Source organism: Rana temporaria, chromosome 2 (assembly GCF_905171775.1).
Source record: "Rana temporaria chromosome 2, aRanTem1.1, whole genome shotgun sequence".
NCBI classification, from domain to species: Eukaryota; Metazoa; Chordata; class Amphibia; order Anura; family Ranidae; genus Rana; species Rana temporaria.
This window is the reverse complement of record NC_053490.1, coordinates 36888580-36908264: the sequence shown is the minus strand read 5'-3', so window position 1 is coordinate 36908264 and position 19685 is coordinate 36888580. Positions and strand designations below refer to the sequence as shown.

Here is a 19685-nt window from a genome sequence, read left to right as displayed (position 1 = left end):
GCCACAATTCCAGCCTTCCTAATGTCTGAAGGACAATAAACTGGCCCTTTGTTTAAAAAGTTTGAAGACCCCTGCTCTGAAGAATGCTGAGTGTTATTACTCAAAGCTAAGGTCCATGTATTGTTTTTTCCTCCAGCTTATTCCATACCTGTGGGATCCCCATGAAAGTAGATAATCCCCATAGTACTGTATATTTTATAGAACTGGGCAGCAGGAGATCATTATTGGGTACCACATCCCATATATGAACAAATTCAATTGTGAAGGAACAGGTGGGACTTGTAAAGGAAAATGTTTTTTCACCTTAATGCATCCTATGCATTAAGGTGAAAAAACATCCGACGGTACTGCCCCTTGAACCCCCGTTTTACTTACCTCACCCCCTCGAAAGTCCCACGCGCGTCCCCGTGATCCTCTTCGGTTCCCAGCCTGGCCGTTGATTGGCTAGGCTGGACGGATTGATAGCAGCGCAGCCATTGGCTGGTGCTGCTGTCAATCACATCCGATGATGCGGCGCACCGGGGGGCAGGGCCGAGTGATACAGTCGGTGGCTATGCCCGCCGCTGTATCACGGGAGCGCGCCCGCAAAAGCTTTCCACCATGCGAGCTCACTCGCATGAAGGTAGAAAGCTCTTGCGAGGGGGAGCCGAGACAGCCGCCGAGGGACCCCAGAAGACGAGGATCGGGGACACTCTGTGCAAAACGAGCTGCACAGTGGAGGGAAGTATAACATGTTTGTTATTTTTCCCAATTTTTTTTTTAACTTTAGTGTTCCTTTTAAAGGTACAAAATTAGTATAAAACAAAACTTTTTTTTCAAAGTATAAATTTTATTGATAAACATTATTAGCCAGATTCACGTAGCGTGGCGTATGTTTAAGCGGGCGTAGCGCATCTCATATGCGCTACGCCGACGTAACATAGAGAGGCAAGTACAGTATTCACAAAGCAATAGCTCCCTAAGTTACGGTGGCGTAGTGTAAATGGGCCGGCGTAAACCCGCGTAATTCAAAGTAGGCTGGTAGTGGGCGTGTTGTATTGAAATGAATCGTGACCCCATGTGAATGCATGGCCGAACGAATGGCGCATGCGCGCGCATGCTCAGAATCACGTTGCATATACTCCCTACGATATGACGTCTCAATGCGTACGACGTGAAACCTCACTTACGCCCAGCCCCATTCACGTACGACTTACGGAAACAACGTAAAATCCGACGGCACTTCCGACGTCCATACCCTAAACGACTTAGACCAGCTGTTTGGTGGTTTAACTTTACGCTGGAAAAACACCTTGCGTAAATGACATAGATTACAGCGACGGGCGCAAGTACGTTCGTGAATCAGCGTATCTAGCTCATTTACATATTCAACTCGTAAATCAACGGAAGCGCCCCTTGCGGCCAGTGTAAATATGCACCCAAGATACGACGGCGTAGGAGACTTACGTCTGTCGTATCTTGGCAAAATTCAGGCGTATCTCATTTTAAGAATGAGCGCATAGATACGACGGCGCACATTCGGACTTACGACGGCGTATCTACTGATACCTCGGCGTAAGTCTTTCTGAATCTGGCTATATTTCTTTAAAAACAACAATAAATGTTCAAAAAGCATATCATTTGTATATCACTTGCAACCACTTCTCACTCTACATGTTTCGCTCAGTGAGCTTCCTCAGGAGTTTTCGACAGTGTCACAAGGAGTTTTTTAAATATACTACAAAAGAAACAACAATCGTAGTACTGTATTTCCTGCTACTACAGTGATTGTCACAGTCTTGCGGGGTCCTGTGCTGAGAGGCTGCCCTGCTGCATAGTAACCATACCACAGAGCCACTCACTTGATACAGGTGCCATTCGCAGAATGCCTTGCATTTTTTCCCCACTGAATGCATGGTGTTCTCTGATTGGATGAGGTGGAAAGGTGGGGTGATGACTAGTCCAATCAGAGAATGATTTGCATATTTTACGAAATGCAGGGCGTTCTGTGAATGGCACGCATGCCAAACGAACAACCTCCTTTGTTCACTATGACACAGGGCAGCTTTTTGAGAGAGGACTTGGAAGATAGCGGTGATCACTGTGATAAAGGAGACTAGTACAGTATTTCTCTGCTTCCATAGGGATCCTGGAAGTATGGCATATGCTTACTGACTCTTGTCTTGAATTGTATTGTAACTGTACTGTCTCGTTTCCTCTAGTTTGCAAATTGCTGCACAAATTGTTGGCGCTATATAAATCCTGTAAAAAAAATAATCATATTTCAGAAGCAGCCGAGACTGTAAAGTGCTTAAAGATCTTAAAGGCTAAGTTCACCTTTTTTTTTCTAAATTCCAGCTCCCCTATGTAGCAATATAGCATTAATGTACTTATTTTTCACAAATAAAACCGCCTTCCATTAAAGGAAAAGTCCAGCCAAAGTTTGTTTGGCTGTACTTCTATGGATCATTCGTTTTGCACTCCTGTGACCCCTTTTCAGCAGAGAGCGGGCTAGAGTCCGCTCTTTGCTGACGTCAACCAATGTCAGTCCATGCACTGCATCATCCTGACCACAGAGTCTGGATCCTCCAAGTATCTGGACTGACACCCGGCTCAGCCTCTCGGCGAGCCCTGAGAGACTGAAACGGCCGCTCTGCCCCCTCCACAGCTCAGTGCTTCAGTGAGTATGGGAGGGGGAGAGCAGAGAGCTGTGACTGACAGTCTACAGCTCTCTGCTCACAGAGGTCTTAAAACCGAGTGATCGTGATGTTCGATCACTCGGTTCTCAGTGTAGAGGTGCCAGGGGACAGATATAGCAATGGACCGATGTTGCATCCACCTAGGTAAGTATGATTGGGGGGGGGGGAATCCTTTACTTATTTAATTCTACACCTGCTTACCTAACTCTCTTCATAGCTGTGTAAACACACTGCTCAATTAGTTCTGCCTTACTTCCTGGTCAGACTTTAGGTAATCACACAGGAAGGAGTTGAGCAGCTGAACTCATTAGCACACACCCTGGCCCAGATTCAAGAAGCACTTGCGCCCGCGCAACCATAGGTTGCGCGGCGCAAGTGCTTACTTGCTCCGGTGTAACGAGTGCTCCTGATTCAGGAACCTCGTTACACCGACTGCAGCCTAGGATATGACAGACATAAGCCTCCTTATGCCTTCATATCCTAGGCTGTATTCTTGCGTTGGCCGCTAGGGGGCGCGGCCATTGTGATCGGCGTATAGTATGCAAATTGCATACTACCACCGATTCACAAAAGTTGCGCGGGCCCTGCGCACGCAAGGTACGGAGTTTCCGTACGGCAACTTTAGCGCAAGGTTGCTCCTGCTAATAGCAGGGGCAACCAATGCTAAAGTATAGCTGCGCTTCCCGCTCGTGAAATTTAAATTTCACGTCGTTTACGTAAGTGATTCGTGAATGGCGCTGGACGCCATTCACGTTCACTTAGAAGCAAATGACGTCCTTGCGACGTCATTTGCCGCAATGCACGTCGGAAAAGTTTCCCGACGGAGCATGCGCTGTTCGCTCGGCGCGGGAGCGTGCCTAATTTGAATGATTCCCGCCCCCGGCGGGATCATTTACATTAGGCGCCCTTACGCAGGGCTAATTAGCATAGCGCCCGCGCAATTTACGGAGCTACTGCTCCGTGAATCGCGGGCAAATCGAAATATTTGCGTGGGCGCAGAGAAAAATCTTTGCTCTTTGCTCACGCAAATATTGCTCCGATCTACCTGAATCTGGGCCCCTGTGTTCCGTCAGAATAGGTGACCCGTCAAATCTTGTGACAGAAGTGATGTTCCACCGTGGCCAGCTTGGTACACCCTGCACTCAGCCACAGTAAGCCTACAGTCTGAAGTCACTAAGCGGACATCTTTTTACACACATACCGAGGGTGGATGATGCTGGTTGTGTAGAAGAAAGAAAGTGGAAGGAGAAGTTTGCTTCACAGGAATCTTTATTGTCGCATTCCAGACAGATGATTCAGAACCAAACTTAACTTTTCACACGGATATACCGTGCTTGTGCGTTGTGAACAAGCACGGTATATACATGTGAAACGTTAACTTTGCTCCTGTATCATCTGTCTGGAATGCGACAATAAAGATTCCTGTCATGCAAACTTCTCCTTCCAGTGTGCGGCCACTTTCTTTCTTCTACACAATCCATTTACAGTGGTGACTTGGGGCGAGCGCCTGGAGGGATATTGCACCTCGTTGGCCTGAGCAGTGCATGTTTTATGTGGTGGACTTTAGATGATGCAGGTGTTCTGTCAGATTAGGCGACACGTCAATTCTTGTAACGGAAGTGACGTTCCGACACGGCCATCTTGGTACACCCCGCACTCAGCCTACGGTCTGAAGTTGCCAAGCGGATATCTGTTTACACCCACTGAAGTCTTGCATTTCACACTTCTTTTAACCAGTAAACTGAGCTTATATAGTGAAATACAGAATTTGGAACTCTGTTATACTGTTTTGATGTTGAATTTTAAAAAGCAGCAGCAAGCCTGGTGATCTTACACCTTTGCTAATCTGACAGACGGCCGCTGCTTTTAATATTCAACTTCAAAACAATGTCACAGACTTCTAAATACTGTGGGCCAGATTCTTGTAGATCCTGCGGCGGCGTCACGTAAGCCATTTACACTACGCCGCCACAACTTACAGGAGCAAGTGCCGTATTCCTCAAACACTTGCTCCGTAATTTGCGGCGGCGTAGTGTAATTGGCCCGGCGTATCCCTGCGTAATTCAAAGGGGGCGGCTTGTATTCAAATTAAGCTCGCCCCCATGCCGATCAAACTGCGCATGCGCCGGGCTTAAAATAGCCCAGTGCGCATGCTCCAGTTCTCGACGGAAAACGTCAATGACGCCGACGTGTGTGTCATTGACGTAAAGTCGTATTCAAGAACGACTTAGGAAAACGACGTACCCGACGGGAAAAGACGACGCGGACCCGACGCCATACTTAACATGGCATACGGCGGACTGGCGTAAGGTTACCCCTCATATAGCAGGGGTAACCTTACGCAAACGACGTAAGCGACGGCTACGCAACGCAAATTTGTTCGGGAATCGGCGTATCAGGCACATTTGCATAAACAAATGAGACCTGAACGTAAACGCCACCTAGCGGCCGGCGGTGAATTACATTTAAGATCCGACAGTGTAAGTCACTTACACCTGTCGGATCTTGGCCGTATCTATGCGAAAATGATTCTAGGAATCACTCGCATAGATACGCGGGGCCAAAAACAGAGATACGACGGTGTTTCCTGAGATACACCGTCGTAACTCTGCTGAGAATCTGGCCCTGTATTTCACAATATAAGCTCAGTTTACTGGTAAAAATAAGTGTGAAATGCGAGACTTCTGTATGTGTGTAAATAGATGTCCGCTTGGCGACTTCAGACCGTAGGCTTACCGCGGCTGAGTGCAGGGTGTACCAAGCTGGCCACGGCGGAACATCACTTCTGTTACAAGATTGGACGGGTCACCTATTCTGACGGAATACAGGGTGTGTGCTAATGAGTTCAACTCCTTCCTGTGTCATGACGTAAAGTCTGACCAGGAAGTAAGGCAGAAGTAATCAAGCAGTGTGTTTAAACAGCTATGAAGAGAGCTAGGAAAGCAGGTGTAGAATTACTGGAAAGCTGTTTTATTTTTGCAAAATAAGTACAATAATGCTATATTGGTACATAGAGGAGCTGAAATTTAGAAAAAAAAAAGTGAACTTAGCCTTTTAGTAGGAAGCAGAGGAATTTAACTACACTCTGGTTTCTTTGTTTTGCAGATTAGGATCTTCACTTTCTATGAACTTCTCAAGACCTGATCCTGAAGTGAGCCAGATGAATATCCTAAGGACAACAATTTCTCCTGCCTGCCTGGATCACTGTCGTGCAGGGCAGGTACTGTTCTTTAGAATACATGGAACCTGCTAACACGCTAACGTCTTATCTTAGTGGTAACCACCTTATCTTCAGTCTTACATTTCCAATTAGTACTGCAAACGCATGCCTATGAGTATCTGCAAATGCCACCAGATATTCACTGTTGTGGGGAATTAGTGATGGGACAAGTTACACCAAATTTTCGAGAGTCGTTTTTTTTTTCACAGATAAACTAGTAGCGTCCTCTTTCTGACTTCCTGCCCCTCCTCTTTGAATTCATATGAATTTGACTCTATGGACCGCAATGAATATCGTTTTAAGTTGAAAGTGGACAGATCATGCACACACATACACACATAGCTCTCTAAAGAACCGTTTACCAACATTAGAAACTTGTTGCAAGCCATGTACTACGCAGGCACCAGGATTTAAATGAATATGTCCCCTTTAGGCCAGCCTCCCTGTCCAGGTCTTATGCCGCGTACACACGATCATTTTTCAGCATGAAAAACGTTGTTTTTAAAAAATGTCATTTAAAATGATCGTGTGTGGGCTTCACATAATTTTTCAGGTTCTGAAAAACATTTTTTTTTTTTTCGAACATGCTGCATTTTTTAACGTTGTTTTAAACGATGTCGTTTTTCAGGTTGTAAAAAAAAGTGTGTGGGCTAAAACGACATTAAAAACCCGCGCATGCTCAGAAGCAAGTTATGAGACGGGAGCGCTCGTTTTGGTAAAACTATCATTCATAATGGAGTAAGCACGTTCATCACGCTGTAACAGACAGAGAAGCGCGAATCGTCTTTTACTAACAAGGAATCAGCTAAAGCAGCCCAAAGGCGAATGAAACTTCCCCTTTATAGTGCCGTCGTATGTGTTGTACGTCACCGCGCTTTGCTAGAGCATTTTTTAAAAACGATGGTGTGTGGGCAACGTCGTTTTAATGATGAAGTTGGAAAACAACGTTTTTTCTACATGCTGAAAACGTCATTTTTTTTTCATGCCGAAAAATGATCGTGTGTACGCGGCATCAGGTCCTGGATTACTCCTGAACAAAAATCCTTCTGAAAAAAAAAAAAAAAAAAACAGATGGAGACATTATCAGGGGGAGTACTGGGATCTCTGTGAAACGTAATAAATACCTGAAAGTTACGTATACACATTACTTGGCATTCATGCACATATATATTTTAATCTTTTTTACATGTTACATTTATCCAGTTTGATCCAATGTAACTATGCATATAAGATAAACACCCACCGCTCCAGGTGGATCAACCCTTACCTCCAGCCTTTACTGCTCCATTGCTTATGAGGGTGCTCGCTCGGCTTAAAAACCACAAAGCATCGCGGATCACATTCAGGTGTGGAGTCAATTAAAAGCACACCTCCCTTTCATCATTATACTGCTAATTTGATGCCAAGCTGCTGTTAAAGCGGAGGTTCACCGGTAATATGCTGTTTTTACCCTTAGATGGATGCTCATTTAGTCTAGGGGAATCGGCTAGTTGTTTTAAAATCCGAGCATTACTTACCGTTGTAGAGGGCGATCTTCTCCGCCACTTCCGGGTATGGGCTGCGGGACTGGGCGTTCCTTCTTGATTGACAGGCTTCCGAAAGGCTTCCGACGGTCGCATCCATCGCGTCACGATTTTCCGAAAGTAGCCGAACGTCGGTGCGCAGGCGCAGTATAGAGCCGCACCGACGTTCGGCTTCTTTCGGCTACTCGTGACGCGATGGATGCGACCGTCGGAAGCCTGTCGGAAGACTGTCAATCAAGAAGGAACGCCCAGTTCCGAAGACCCATACCCGGAAGTGGCGGAGAAGATCGCCCTCTACAACGGTAAGTAATGCTCGGATTTTAAAACAACTAGCCGATTCCCCTAGACTAAATGAGCATCAATGTAAGGGTAAAAACAGCATTTATGGGTGAACTCCCGCTTTAAGAAAGCAAACAGAATATTGGCATGCATTAAAAAAGGGGGATTAACAATAATTCTCCCACTCTACAAGACTCTGGTCCGGCCGCACCTGGAGTATGCCATCCAGTTCTGGGCACCAGTCCTCGGGGAGGATGTACTGGAAATGGAGCGAGTACAAAGAAGGGCAACAAAGCTAATAAAAGGTCTGGAGGATATTAGTTATGTGGAAAGGCTGCGAGCACTAAACTTATTCTCTCTGGAGAAGAGACGCTTGAGAGGGAATATGATTTCAATTTTCAAATACCATACTGGTTACTCCACAATAGGGATAAAACTTTTTTGCGGAAGGGAGTGTAACAAGACACGTGGCAACTCATTAAAATTAGAAGAAAAGAGGTTTAACCTTAAACTACATAGAGGGTTATTTACTGTTAGGCCTCGTACACACGACTGTTTTCCTCGACAGAATCCATCAAGAAACATGGTGGCAGAGCTTTTTTGCAGAGGAAAACGGTCATGTGTATGTTTTTCATCGAGAAAACTGTCGAGGAACTCGACGAGGAAAAAAGAGAACAAGTTCTCTTTTTCCTCGACGGGAGTCTCAATTTCCTCGTCGTGTTCCTTGTCGGGCTGGTTTTCAACGAGAAACACGATCGTGTGTATGCTTGGAAACCCGCTCATGCTCAGAATAAAGTATGAGACGGGAGCGCACCTTCGGTCAAAGTAGCGTTTGTAATGGAGATAGCACATTTTTCACGCTGTAACAGACTAAAAAGTGCAAATTGTCTCTTACCAAACATTTACTTAACACGCAGTAACATGAGATTAGCAAAAGCAGCCCCAAGGGTTGTGCCAGTGGAATCGAACTTCCCCTGCCATTGTATGTGTTGTACGTCACCGCGTTTGAGAACGAGGAGATTTGGTCTTGACAGTGTGTACGCAAAGAAAGCTTGTCAAGTTTCTCCACAAGCCTGACAAGGAACTCGTCGAGGAAAACAATGTTTCATTTACGACGAGTTTCTCGGTCGTGTGTAGGAGGCCTAAGAGCGGCAAGGATGTGGAATTCCCTTCCACAGGCGGTGGTCTCAGCGGGGAGCATTGATAGTTTAAAAAAACTATTAGATAAGCACCTGAACGACCACAACATACAGGGATATACAATGTAATACTGAGGCCCCGTACACACGACCAAACATGTATGCTGAAACTGGTCCGTGGACCAGTTTCAGCATACATGTTCGGTCGTGTGTAGGCGCGAGCGGGCAGATTTCCAGCAAACATTTGCCCGCCGGGCCTTTTCCCAGCAGACAAATATTCCTGGATGTGTTTTAAAACCGTCCGCTGGAATCCTGCCCGCTCGGACATGTACGGTCGTCAGTACAGACCTACCGTACATGTCCGAGCGCCCGCCGTCCCTCGCATGTGTCGAATGAGTTTGACGCATGCGTGGAAGCATTTAAATGGCAGGCCCGCCCACATCGCCGTGTCATCGCCGCGGCGACGACGCGGCCACGCCCCGCGTATTGTTTACGCGCGGACTTCTGTACGATGGTTAGTACAGCCATCGTACAGAAGCCCTCGGGCAGACATGTACGGTGAAAACGGTCCGACGGACCGGTTTCATCGTACATGTTTGCTCGTTAGTACCCGGCCTCACACATAATCACACACATAGGTTGGACTTGATGGACTTGTGTCTTTTTTCAACCTCACCTACTATGTAACTATGATGTAGTGCACTCGCTATCTAAAACATATTTGACAGTCCATATCCTGCTTGCTGATCTAAACACAGATGCTGGCCAACCAAGTAACCCCCCCCCCCACATTTTAGTTGATAACCACAGCCCTACTCAACCCTGCATCCCTGCAAGGAGGAGGATAGTAAGAGGGATCGGGGGGGGGAGGGGGGCTTGGTTGTCCGGCATCAATGATCCTGTTAATACAAACATAATGCAACCGACTTAGAAACAAATATAATGACATCAATAAAATAATCATTTGTCACTTCTGTTCTAGGATTATGAGATCAGGTAAGTAAACAAAGGGACAGGGCCACCCAGTGACATCACCACTGCCCGTGCCCCTTATGATGTTGCATACAGCAAATTACGTAATAAGGGGGTGGGGCCATAGGGTAAAGTCACAGGGTGGCCCTGCCTCTATGTTTACTTTTGAGGCGGGCCTAGGGTTGCCACCTCATCCCTTTAAAACTGAACACATATTAATTACACATATTCTGTGGCTGATTAGGGTGGTAATTAAACTCACTTGGTGCCTTATATTCATTAAATTAGCTTCAGCACCTGTGTAACTCATATGTGTTTGGGTTTAAAGGGATAAGGTGGCAGCGCTAGGCGGGCCTGAATGACAGCTCCGCCTCTGCTGGCACTAAAGTAGACAAAGACATAGGGCCATCCAGTGATGTCACCAGATGCCTCTGCCCCCTTATTATGTCATTGGCCATAGGTGACAGCATAAGGGGCGGGGTCACCCAGTGACCGCACCTAATGGGCCCACCCTTTTGTTTAATTTAGTGGTGGGTGAGAACTGGCAATGTCATTCGGCGCCGGGAAGCGCCATTCCTTTTTTTTTGCGGGTTGTTGTTTTTTTTTATTGAAAGGACTAGTTAAAAACGGTGTTTTGTGTTTATATACACGTGTCATTTTTTGTGAATGAGTAGGGATACTATGTACCCCTACTCATTAACTTGAGGGGAATGGGATCTGGGGACCCACTTCTTAAAGGGGGCTTCCATTTTCTGATAAGTGACCCCCCACAACCAGCAGGCCAGGGTTGTGGGGAAGAGGCCCTTGTTCTCATCAACATGGGGACAAGGTGCTGTTGGAAGGCGGGAAGTCCTCCCCTAAAGCACCCCCCTATGTTAAAGACATGTGGCCTAGTATGGTTCCGGGGGGGGGGGGTGTATGCAAGGACAAGACTGCTGTATGGATTGTGGGGGGGACCCCATGCCATTTTTATTTTTTATTTGCAACTCTTTTGTTTATAGTCAGCTGTCACTTGGGAAGCTGACAGCAGGGACGAGTCATTGGTTGTTAGGACACCGGTGGGCTCCGGCTCCTAACAACCAATGCAAAAAAATATATAGTCCACTTCCGTTTTTTAAACAGAACAAAAATAGAGACTTGTTTCATTTAAAAAACAGACCTGAATAAACAGGGATGTTAATAGATGATTAGCCCTTTACATCTGTTTGCCCAAAGGAATGCATTGTTGTCCGTTTTTCATCTGTCAATGAATGGATGTGAAAGGATCAATGGAGGTTCTTTTACTTTTAGAGTGATAAAGATGTAGAACTTTCTTCCACAGTTGGTAGTATCATCAGAGACTAGATAAATAAAATAAAAAAACTAGATTCTCAGCAATTATATTATACAGGGATATGGAAATTGGTAGCGACATAAACACACACTCCTTGAACTGGATAGAATGGATTCTTTATTCATCCTTACAGACTATGGGCCAGATCCACGTAGCGGATCGTAATTTTCGGCAGGCGTAGCGGATCGTATTAACGCTACGCCGCCGCAACTTTGAGAGGCAAGTGCTGTATTCACAAAGCACTTGCCTCTAAAGTTACGGCGACGTAGCGTAAATCTGCCGGCGTAAGGGCGCGGAATTCAAATGTTAAAGATGTGGGCGTGTTTTATGTTAATTTTACTTGACCCGACGTAAATGAATATTTTTCTGAACGGCGCATGCGCCGTCCGTGGGGGTATCCCAGTGCGCATGCTCAAAATTAACCCGCAACAAGCCAATGCTTACGACGTGAACGTCATTCTACGCAAAGCCCTATTCGCGAACGACTTAAGCAAACAACGTAAAATTTTCAAAATTCGACGCGGGAACGACGTCCATACTTAACATTGGCTACGCCTCATATAGCAGGGGTAACTATACGCCGAAAAAAGCCTTACGGAAATGACGTAAAATATGCGCCTGACGTACGTTCGTGGATCGCCGTATCTAGCTAATGTGCATACTCGACGCGGAAATCGACGGAAACGCCACCTAGCGGCCAGCGTAAATATGCACCTTAGATCCGACGGCGTACTAAGACGTACGCCAGTCGGATCTAGCACAGCTTCAGGCGTATCTTGTTTTGTGGATGCAAAACAAACAAACTAGAAGATACGCCGGCGTAACTTCTTTGTGGATCTGGCCCTATGTAACTACAGGGAGTGCAGAATTATTAGGCAAATTAGTATTTTGACCACATCATCCTCTTTATGCATGTTGTCTTACTCCAAGCTGTATAGGCTCGAAAGCCTACTACCAATTAAGCATATTAGGTGATGTGCATCTCTGTAATGAGAAGGGGTGTGGTCTAATGACATCAACACCCTATATCAGGTGTGCATAATTATTAGGCAACTTCCTTTCCTTTGGCAAAATGGGTCAAAAGAAGGACTTGACAGGCTCAGAAAAGTCAAAAATAGTGAGATATCTTGCAGAGGGATGCAGCACTCTTAAAATTGCAAAGCTCCTGAAGCGTGATCATCGAACAATCAAGCGTTTCATTCAAAATAGTCAACAGGGTCGCAAGAAGCGTGTGGAAAAACCAAGGCGCAAAATAACTGCCCATGAACTGAGAAAAGTCAAGCGTGCAGCTGCCAAGATGCCACTTGCCACCAGTTTGGCCATATTTCAGAGTTGCAACATCACTGGAGTGCCCAAAAGCACAAGGTGTGCAATACTCAGAGACATGGCCAAGGTAAGAAAGGCTGAAAGACGACCACCACTGAACAAGACACACAAGCTGAAACGTCAAGACTGGGCCAAGAAATATCTCAAGCCTGATTTTTCTAAGGTTTTATGGACTGCTGAAATGAGAGTGAGTCTTGATGGGCCAGATGGATGGGCCCGTGGCTGGATTGGTAAAGGGCAGAGAGCTCCAGTCCGACTCAGACGCCAGCAAGGTGGAGGTGGAGTACTGGTTTGGGCTGGTATCATCAAAGATGAGCTTGTGGGGCCTTTTCGGGTTGAGGATGGAGTCAAGCTCAACTCCCAGTCCTACTGCCAGTTTCTAGAAGACACCTTCTTCAAGCAGTGGTACAGGAAGAAGTCTGCATCCTTCAAGAAAAACATGATTTTCATGCAGGACAATGCTCCATCACACGCGTCCAAGTACTCCACAGCGTGGCTGGCAAGAAAGGGTATAAAAGAAGAAAAACTAATGACATGGCCTCCTTGTTCACCTGATCTGAACCCCATTGAGAACCTGTGGTCCATCATCAAATGTGAGATTTACAAGGAGGGAAAACAGTACACCTCTCTGAACAGTGTCTGGGAGGCTGTGGTTGCTGCTGCACGCAATGTTGATGGTGAACAGATCAAAACACTGACAGAATCCATGGATGGCAGGCTTTTGAGTGTCCTTGCAAAGAAAGGTGGCTATATTGGTCACTGATTTGTTTTTGTTTTGTTTTTGAATGTCAGAAATGTATATTTGTGAATGTTGAGATGTTATATTGGTTTCACTGGTAAAAATAAATAATTGAAATGGGTATATATTTGTTTTTTGTTAAGTTGCCTAATAATTATGCACAGTAATAGTCACCTGAACACACAGATATCCCCCTAAAATAGCTAAAACTAAAAACAAACTAAAAACTACTTCCAAAAATATTCAGCTTTGATATTAATGAGTTTTTTGTGTTCATTGAGAACATGGTTGTTGTTCAATAATAAAATTAATCCTCAAAAATACAACTTTCCTAATAATTCTGCACTCCCTGTATAATGATCCAATAACTTATCCATCTTAGTGAATCAAACCTTTTGTATTTATCTGACCAGGTCATTAAACAAAAAAAATGCAAAAGAAAATGTGGATAATGCCTCTTATTATTTGCTATATAGGTGCATGTAGTTCACAGCAGTCTTTTTGTTGTCTCTTTTCTTAGGAACTGTGCTACCTGTGTCTACAGCGGGCCCAGAAAAATATCCCGGTGTACTTCACAGAGGAGAGAAAACTGAAAGAAAAGGAGGAGGAGAGAATATTACAGCAATACCAGCACATGAAAGACCAAGAGGCCATGCTTAAGTCCCAGGTATTAACTACAATACTATCATAACATACAACCCCAATTCCAGAAAAGTTGGGATGTTGTGTAAAATGAAATCTTTATAATAACATATTGGAAGTGAGGGGAGCTGTTTTAAGCTCCCCGAGCCCTTGGGAAAGTTGCACAAGGGACGTTTCTAGCCGCCCCCCCTCCCCTCCTTCTCACACCTGTTAGGTAATAAGAGGCTGGGTTTTTTTGTCCCGCCCCTTGTCAGGTAATTAGTAAAATAAAAGGTAAGCCAGGGACCAATGAAATATCATAGGTAAGGTCACATGTTATTTAGAAATGTTCTGGAAGGCAAAAAGCTTATTTAAGGCAGATGCAGCAAGCCAGCTGCGACCAGATCATCAGGAAACCCTACCTGTGCACTCCCCGCCCCCCTCACTTGTCGCGGCCTTATATTATTACGTGGTATCCCCTCTTGGTTTTTCCTTTTAAAAACGAGAGGGTTTGTTAATAAGTCGTTAATTCCAACCTAATTCGTAGTGGCTGAGTTGATGAACGTGTGGTTGTTTTAGTAAATAAGTGATGTGTGTTTGCAGTTAATATCTACCAATGGTTATTTGTTAACCACTTAAGGACCGGACCAATATGCTGCTAAATGACCCAAGGGGTTTTTACAATTCGGCACTGCGTCGCTTTAACAGACAGTGCGACGTGGCTCCCAAACAAAATTGACGTCCTTTTTTTCCCACAAATAGAGCTTTCTTTTGGTGGTATTTGATCACCTCTGCGGTTTTTATTTTTTGTGCTATAAACAAAAATAGAGCGACAATTTTTAAAAAAATTCAATATTTTTTACTTTTTGCTATAATAAATATCCCCCAAAAACATATATAAAATATTTTTTTTCCTCAGTTTAGGCCGATACGTATTCTTCTACCTATTTTTGGTAAAAAAAATCGCAATAAGCGTTTATCGATTGGTTTGCGCAAAATTTATAGCGTTTACAAAATAGGGGATAGTTTTATTATTATTATTTTTTTTACTACTATTGGCGGCGATCAGCGATTTTTTTCGTGACTGCGACATTATGGCGGACACTTCGGACAATTTTGACACATTTTTGGGACCATTGTCATTTTCACAGCAAAAAATGCATTTAAATTGCATTGTTTATTGTGGAAATGACAGTTGCAGTTTGGGAGTTAACCACAGGGGGCGCTGTAGGAGTTAGGGTTCACTTAGGGTTGTCCCGATACCACTTTTTTAGGACTGAGTACAAGTACCGATACTTTTTTTCAAGTAGTCGCCGATACCGAATACCGATACTTTTTTTAAAATGTCCCCCCACAGATGCAGCCATGTATCCCCCCATCCAGCCATTGTCTCCCCCCATCCAGCCATTGTCTCCCCCCATCCAGCCATTGTCTCCCCCCCATCCAGCCATTGTCTCCCCCCCATCCAGCCATTGTCTCCCCCCCCATCCAGCCATTGTCTCCCCCCCATCCAGCCATTGTCTCCCCCCCATCCAGCCATTGTCTCCCCCCCATCCAGCCATTGTCTCCCCCATGCAGCAATGTATCCCCCCATGCAGCCATGTCTCCCCCCATGCAGCCATGTATCCCCCCATGCAGCCATTGTCTCCCCCCATCCAGCCATTGTCTCCCCCCATCCAGCCATTGTCCCCCCATGCAGCAATGTATCCCCCCATCCAGCCATTGTCTCCCCCCATGCAGCAATGTATCCCCCCATCCAGCCATTGTCTCCCCATGCAGCAATGTATCCCCCCATTCAGCCATTGTCTCCCCCCCATCCAGCCATTGTCTCCCCCCATCCAGCCATTGTCTCCCCCCATCCAGCCATTGTCTCCCCCCATGCAGCAATGTATCCCCCCATGCAGCAATGTATCCCCCCATGCAGCCATGTCTCCCCCCATGCAGCCATGTCTCCCCCCATCCAGCCATTGTCTCCCCCCATCCAGCCATTGTCTCCCCCCATCCAGCCATTGTCTCCCCCCATCCAGCCATTGTCTCCCCCCATCCAGCCATTGTCTCCCCCCATCCAGCCATGTATCCCCCCATCCAGCCATTGTCTCCCCCCATGCAGCAATGTATCCCCCCATGCAGCAATGTATCCCCCCATCCAGCCATTGTCCCCCCATGCAGCCATTGTCACCCCCCATGCAGCAATGTATCCCCCCATCCAGCCATTGTCTCCCCCCATCCAGCCATTGTCTCCCCCCATCCAGCCATTGTCTCCCCCCATGCAGCAATGTATCCCCCCATCCAGCCATTGTCTCCCCCCATCCAGCCATTGTCTCCCCCCATGCAGCAATGTATCCCCCCATCCAGCCATTGTCTCCCCCCATCCAGCCATTGTCTCCCCCCATCCAGCCATTGTCTCCCCCCATCCAGCCATTGTCACCCCCCATGCAGCCATTGTCACCCCCCATGCAGCCATTGTCACCCCCCATGCAGCCATTGTCACCCCCCATCCAGCAATGTATCCCCCCATCCAGCCATTGTCACCCCCCATCCAGCCATTGTCTCCCCCCATGCAGCCATTGTCACCCCCCATGCAGCCATTGTCACCCCCATGCAGCCATTGTCACCCCCCATGCAGCCATTGTCACCCCCCATGCAGCCATTGTCTCCCCCCATGCAGCCATTGTCACCCCCCATGCAGCCATGTGTGTCTCCCCCCATGCAGCCATGTGTGTCTCCCCTCATCCAGCCATGTGTGTCTCCCCCCATCCAGCCATGTGTGTCTCCCCCCATCCAGCCATGTGTGTCTCCCCCCATCCAGCCATGTGTGTCTCCCCCCATCCAGCCATGTGTGTCTCCCCCCATCCAGCCATGTGTCCCCCCCATATGCAGCCATGGCCCGCTTACCTGCTACCGCCGACTGTGTAAAGTACTACGGCCGGCCAGGAACATTACAGCTTTGAATAGCTTTGTAATGATTGGCGCCACGCTGCGTGTATAAACACTCCCCCTCGCTCGGGATTGGACAGTTCACCCGAGCAAGGAGGAGTGTCTATGCGTGGCGCAAATCATTACAGCTATTCAAAGCTGTAATGTTCCCGCCCGTATTACACAGTCAGCGGCGTAACGGCGGTGGATCGCGGCGGCAGATTGTGGCGGCGGTCGGCGGCGCGGGGGGGGTTAAGTATTCTATTTGTGTATCGGGGCGGGGTATCGGCGTCTGAGTACCGCCGAAAAAACTCGGAATCGGTCCCGATACCGATACTAGTATCGGTATCGGGACAACCCTATTTACAACTGTAGGGGGGTGTGGCTGTAGGTCTGACGTCATCGATCGAGTCTCCCTATAAAAGGGATGACTCGATCGATGCAGCCGCCACAGTGAAGCACGGGGAAGCCATGTTTTACATACGGCTCTCCCCGTTCTTCAGCTCCGGGGAGCGATCGCGAGGGGGCGGCTAGAAACGAATAGCCGCGCCTTTGTCCCGGATCGCTCCTGAAGCCACGGGCACCGCCGCATGTACGGGGGGGGTCCCGATCGGACCCCCGACCCACATCTAGGCAGGGACGTACAGGTACGCCAATGTGCCTGTCCGTGCCATTCTGCCAATGTAAATGTACATGTACCAGTAATAAAGGCCTGCGGCCAAGTTTACCCCACTGTATTTGTCTCTTTGGTCATTATTTCTGCATACAGTCCCATGCAATGATTTGCAAATCTCATAAACTCATATTTTATTCACAATAGAAAATAGAAAACATATCCAATGTTTAACCTCTCTGGTGGTAATCCCGAGTCTGGATCGAGGTGGACTTTCAGCACCAATAGCGGTAACTCCGAGCCAGACTCAGGATTGCATCGCAGGATACAGGGAGAGTTACTTACCTTGTCCCCTGGATCCTGCAATGTCTCCCTGCTGTGTGATCGAGCTGTCTCCTCGCTCGATTCACACAGTACCGAGTGCCGCCGAGCTCCGTTCCCTGCAACGTTACGACGCACAGGGGCGGAGATCGGCGCAAAATTCAAAAAAGTTAATACATAATACACATACAGTATACTGTAATCTTATAGATTACAGTACTGTATAAAATAATTACACATCCCCTTTGTCCCTAGTGATCTGTCCAGTGCCCTGCATGCACTTTTACATTATAAATACTGTTTTTTTTTTTCTGCCTGGAAACTGGAGATTGTCCATAGCAACCAAAAAGTGTCCCTTTATGTCAAAAGTGGTTTTAGGCCAGCTAGAAAACAGCGATAATAAATTAGAATCACTTGCAGAATTGAATGAGAGAGATTTGTGGGGAAATTCTTCATCAAACACTAAATCTAATGACCGCGACAATTCTGCAACTGAGCAAATTACAGTGTTTTTGATTTGATTACATTATTGAATCATTTTTCTTATTATTTGTTGTAATCATTTTTTATAGTTATTTATTATATTATAATTTATGATTTTGTGTTTCAAACTTTACCATACCCGGGATGTCTACTAGACTCTTGTTTGGACAAATTTAACCACTTAAGGACCGCCTAACGCCGATATACGTTGGCAGAATGGCACCGCTGGGCACAATCTTTATACAATCACGTACCTGTACGTGATTGTATAAAGCCCAGCAGTGGGTCGCGGGCGCGCTCCCGCGACCCGGTCCAAAACTCCGTGACCTCAGCCGCGGGACTCGCAGACCCGACCGCTGCTAGAGTCCTGCGATCGGTCCCCGGAGCTGAAGAACGGGGAGAGCCGTGTGTAGACACGGCTTCCCCGTTCTTCACTGTGGCGCTGTCATCGATTGTGTGTTCCCTTATATAGGGACGCACAATCAATGACGTCACACCTACAGCCACACCCCCTTACAGTTGTAAACACACTTCAGGGAACACATAACCCCTTCAGCGCCCCCTTATGGTTAACTCCCAAACTGCAACTGTCATTTTCACAATAAACAATGTATTTTAAATGCATTTTTTGCTGTAAAAATGACAATGGTCCCAAAAATGTGTCAAAATTGTGCGAAGTGTCCGCCATAATGTCGCAGTCACGAAAAAAAATCGCTGATCGCCGCCATTAGTAGTAAAAAAAAAAAAAAAAAAAGCAATAAAACTATCCCCTATTTTGTAAACGCTATAAATTTTGCGCAAACCAAACGATAAACGCTTATTGCGAATTTTTTTTTTACCAAAAATAGGTAGAAGAATACGTATCGGCCTAAACTGAGGGAAAAAAATGTTATATATGTTTTTGGGGGATATTTATTATAGCAAAAAGTAAAAAATATTGTTTTTTTTTCAAAATTGTCGCTCTATTTTTGTTTATAGCGTAAAAAATAAAAACCGCAGAGGGGATCAAATACCACCAAAAGAAAGCTCTATTTGTGGGGAAAAAAAGGACGCCAATTTTGTTTGGGAGCCACGTTGCACGACCGCGCAATTGTCAGTTAAAGCGATGCAGTGCCGAATCGCAAAAAGGGGCAAGGTCTTTTACCTGCATTTTGGTCCGGGTCTTAAGTGGTTAAGTGAGTTATTCCTAAGAATTACAGGCCTACAATATAAAACGCCAAATTTCCATGGAAAATAATTGTACCGCTTTCAGCACCTAAAAATCTGAAAGAATCATACCGCCAGGGAGGTTAAACTGAGAAAATGTACCATTTTAAGAAAAAATATGGTAATTGAAATTGATGGCAGCAACACATCTCAAAAAATTTAGGACAGGGCCATGTTTACCACGATGTAGCATCCCCTCTTCTCTTAACAACGCTCTAAGTATCTGGAGTTCTGGGAGAGGAACGTTGTCCCATCTTGCCTATATAGAATTCTAACTGCTCAACAGTCCTGGCTCTTTGTCGTATTTTTCATGTCA

At 46.2% G+C, this 19685-nt stretch overlaps 1 protein-coding gene across 2 annotated transcripts in view; it reads left to right on the top strand.

Annotated features, from left to right (window-relative positions):
* CCDC81 (coiled-coil domain containing 81) overlaps positions 1–19685 on the top strand; it is a 96427-nt gene that overhangs the window by 49565 nt on the left and 27177 nt on the right. For both annotated transcript variants that reach the window (XM_040340088.1, XM_040340089.1), the window contains exons 9-10: positions 5784–5898; positions 13730–13876. In XM_040340088.1, the coding sequence (XP_040196022.1) occupies positions 5784–5898; positions 13730–13876 (262 nt within the window). The remainder of the gene's footprint in view (positions 1–5783; positions 5899–13729; positions 13877–19685) is intronic.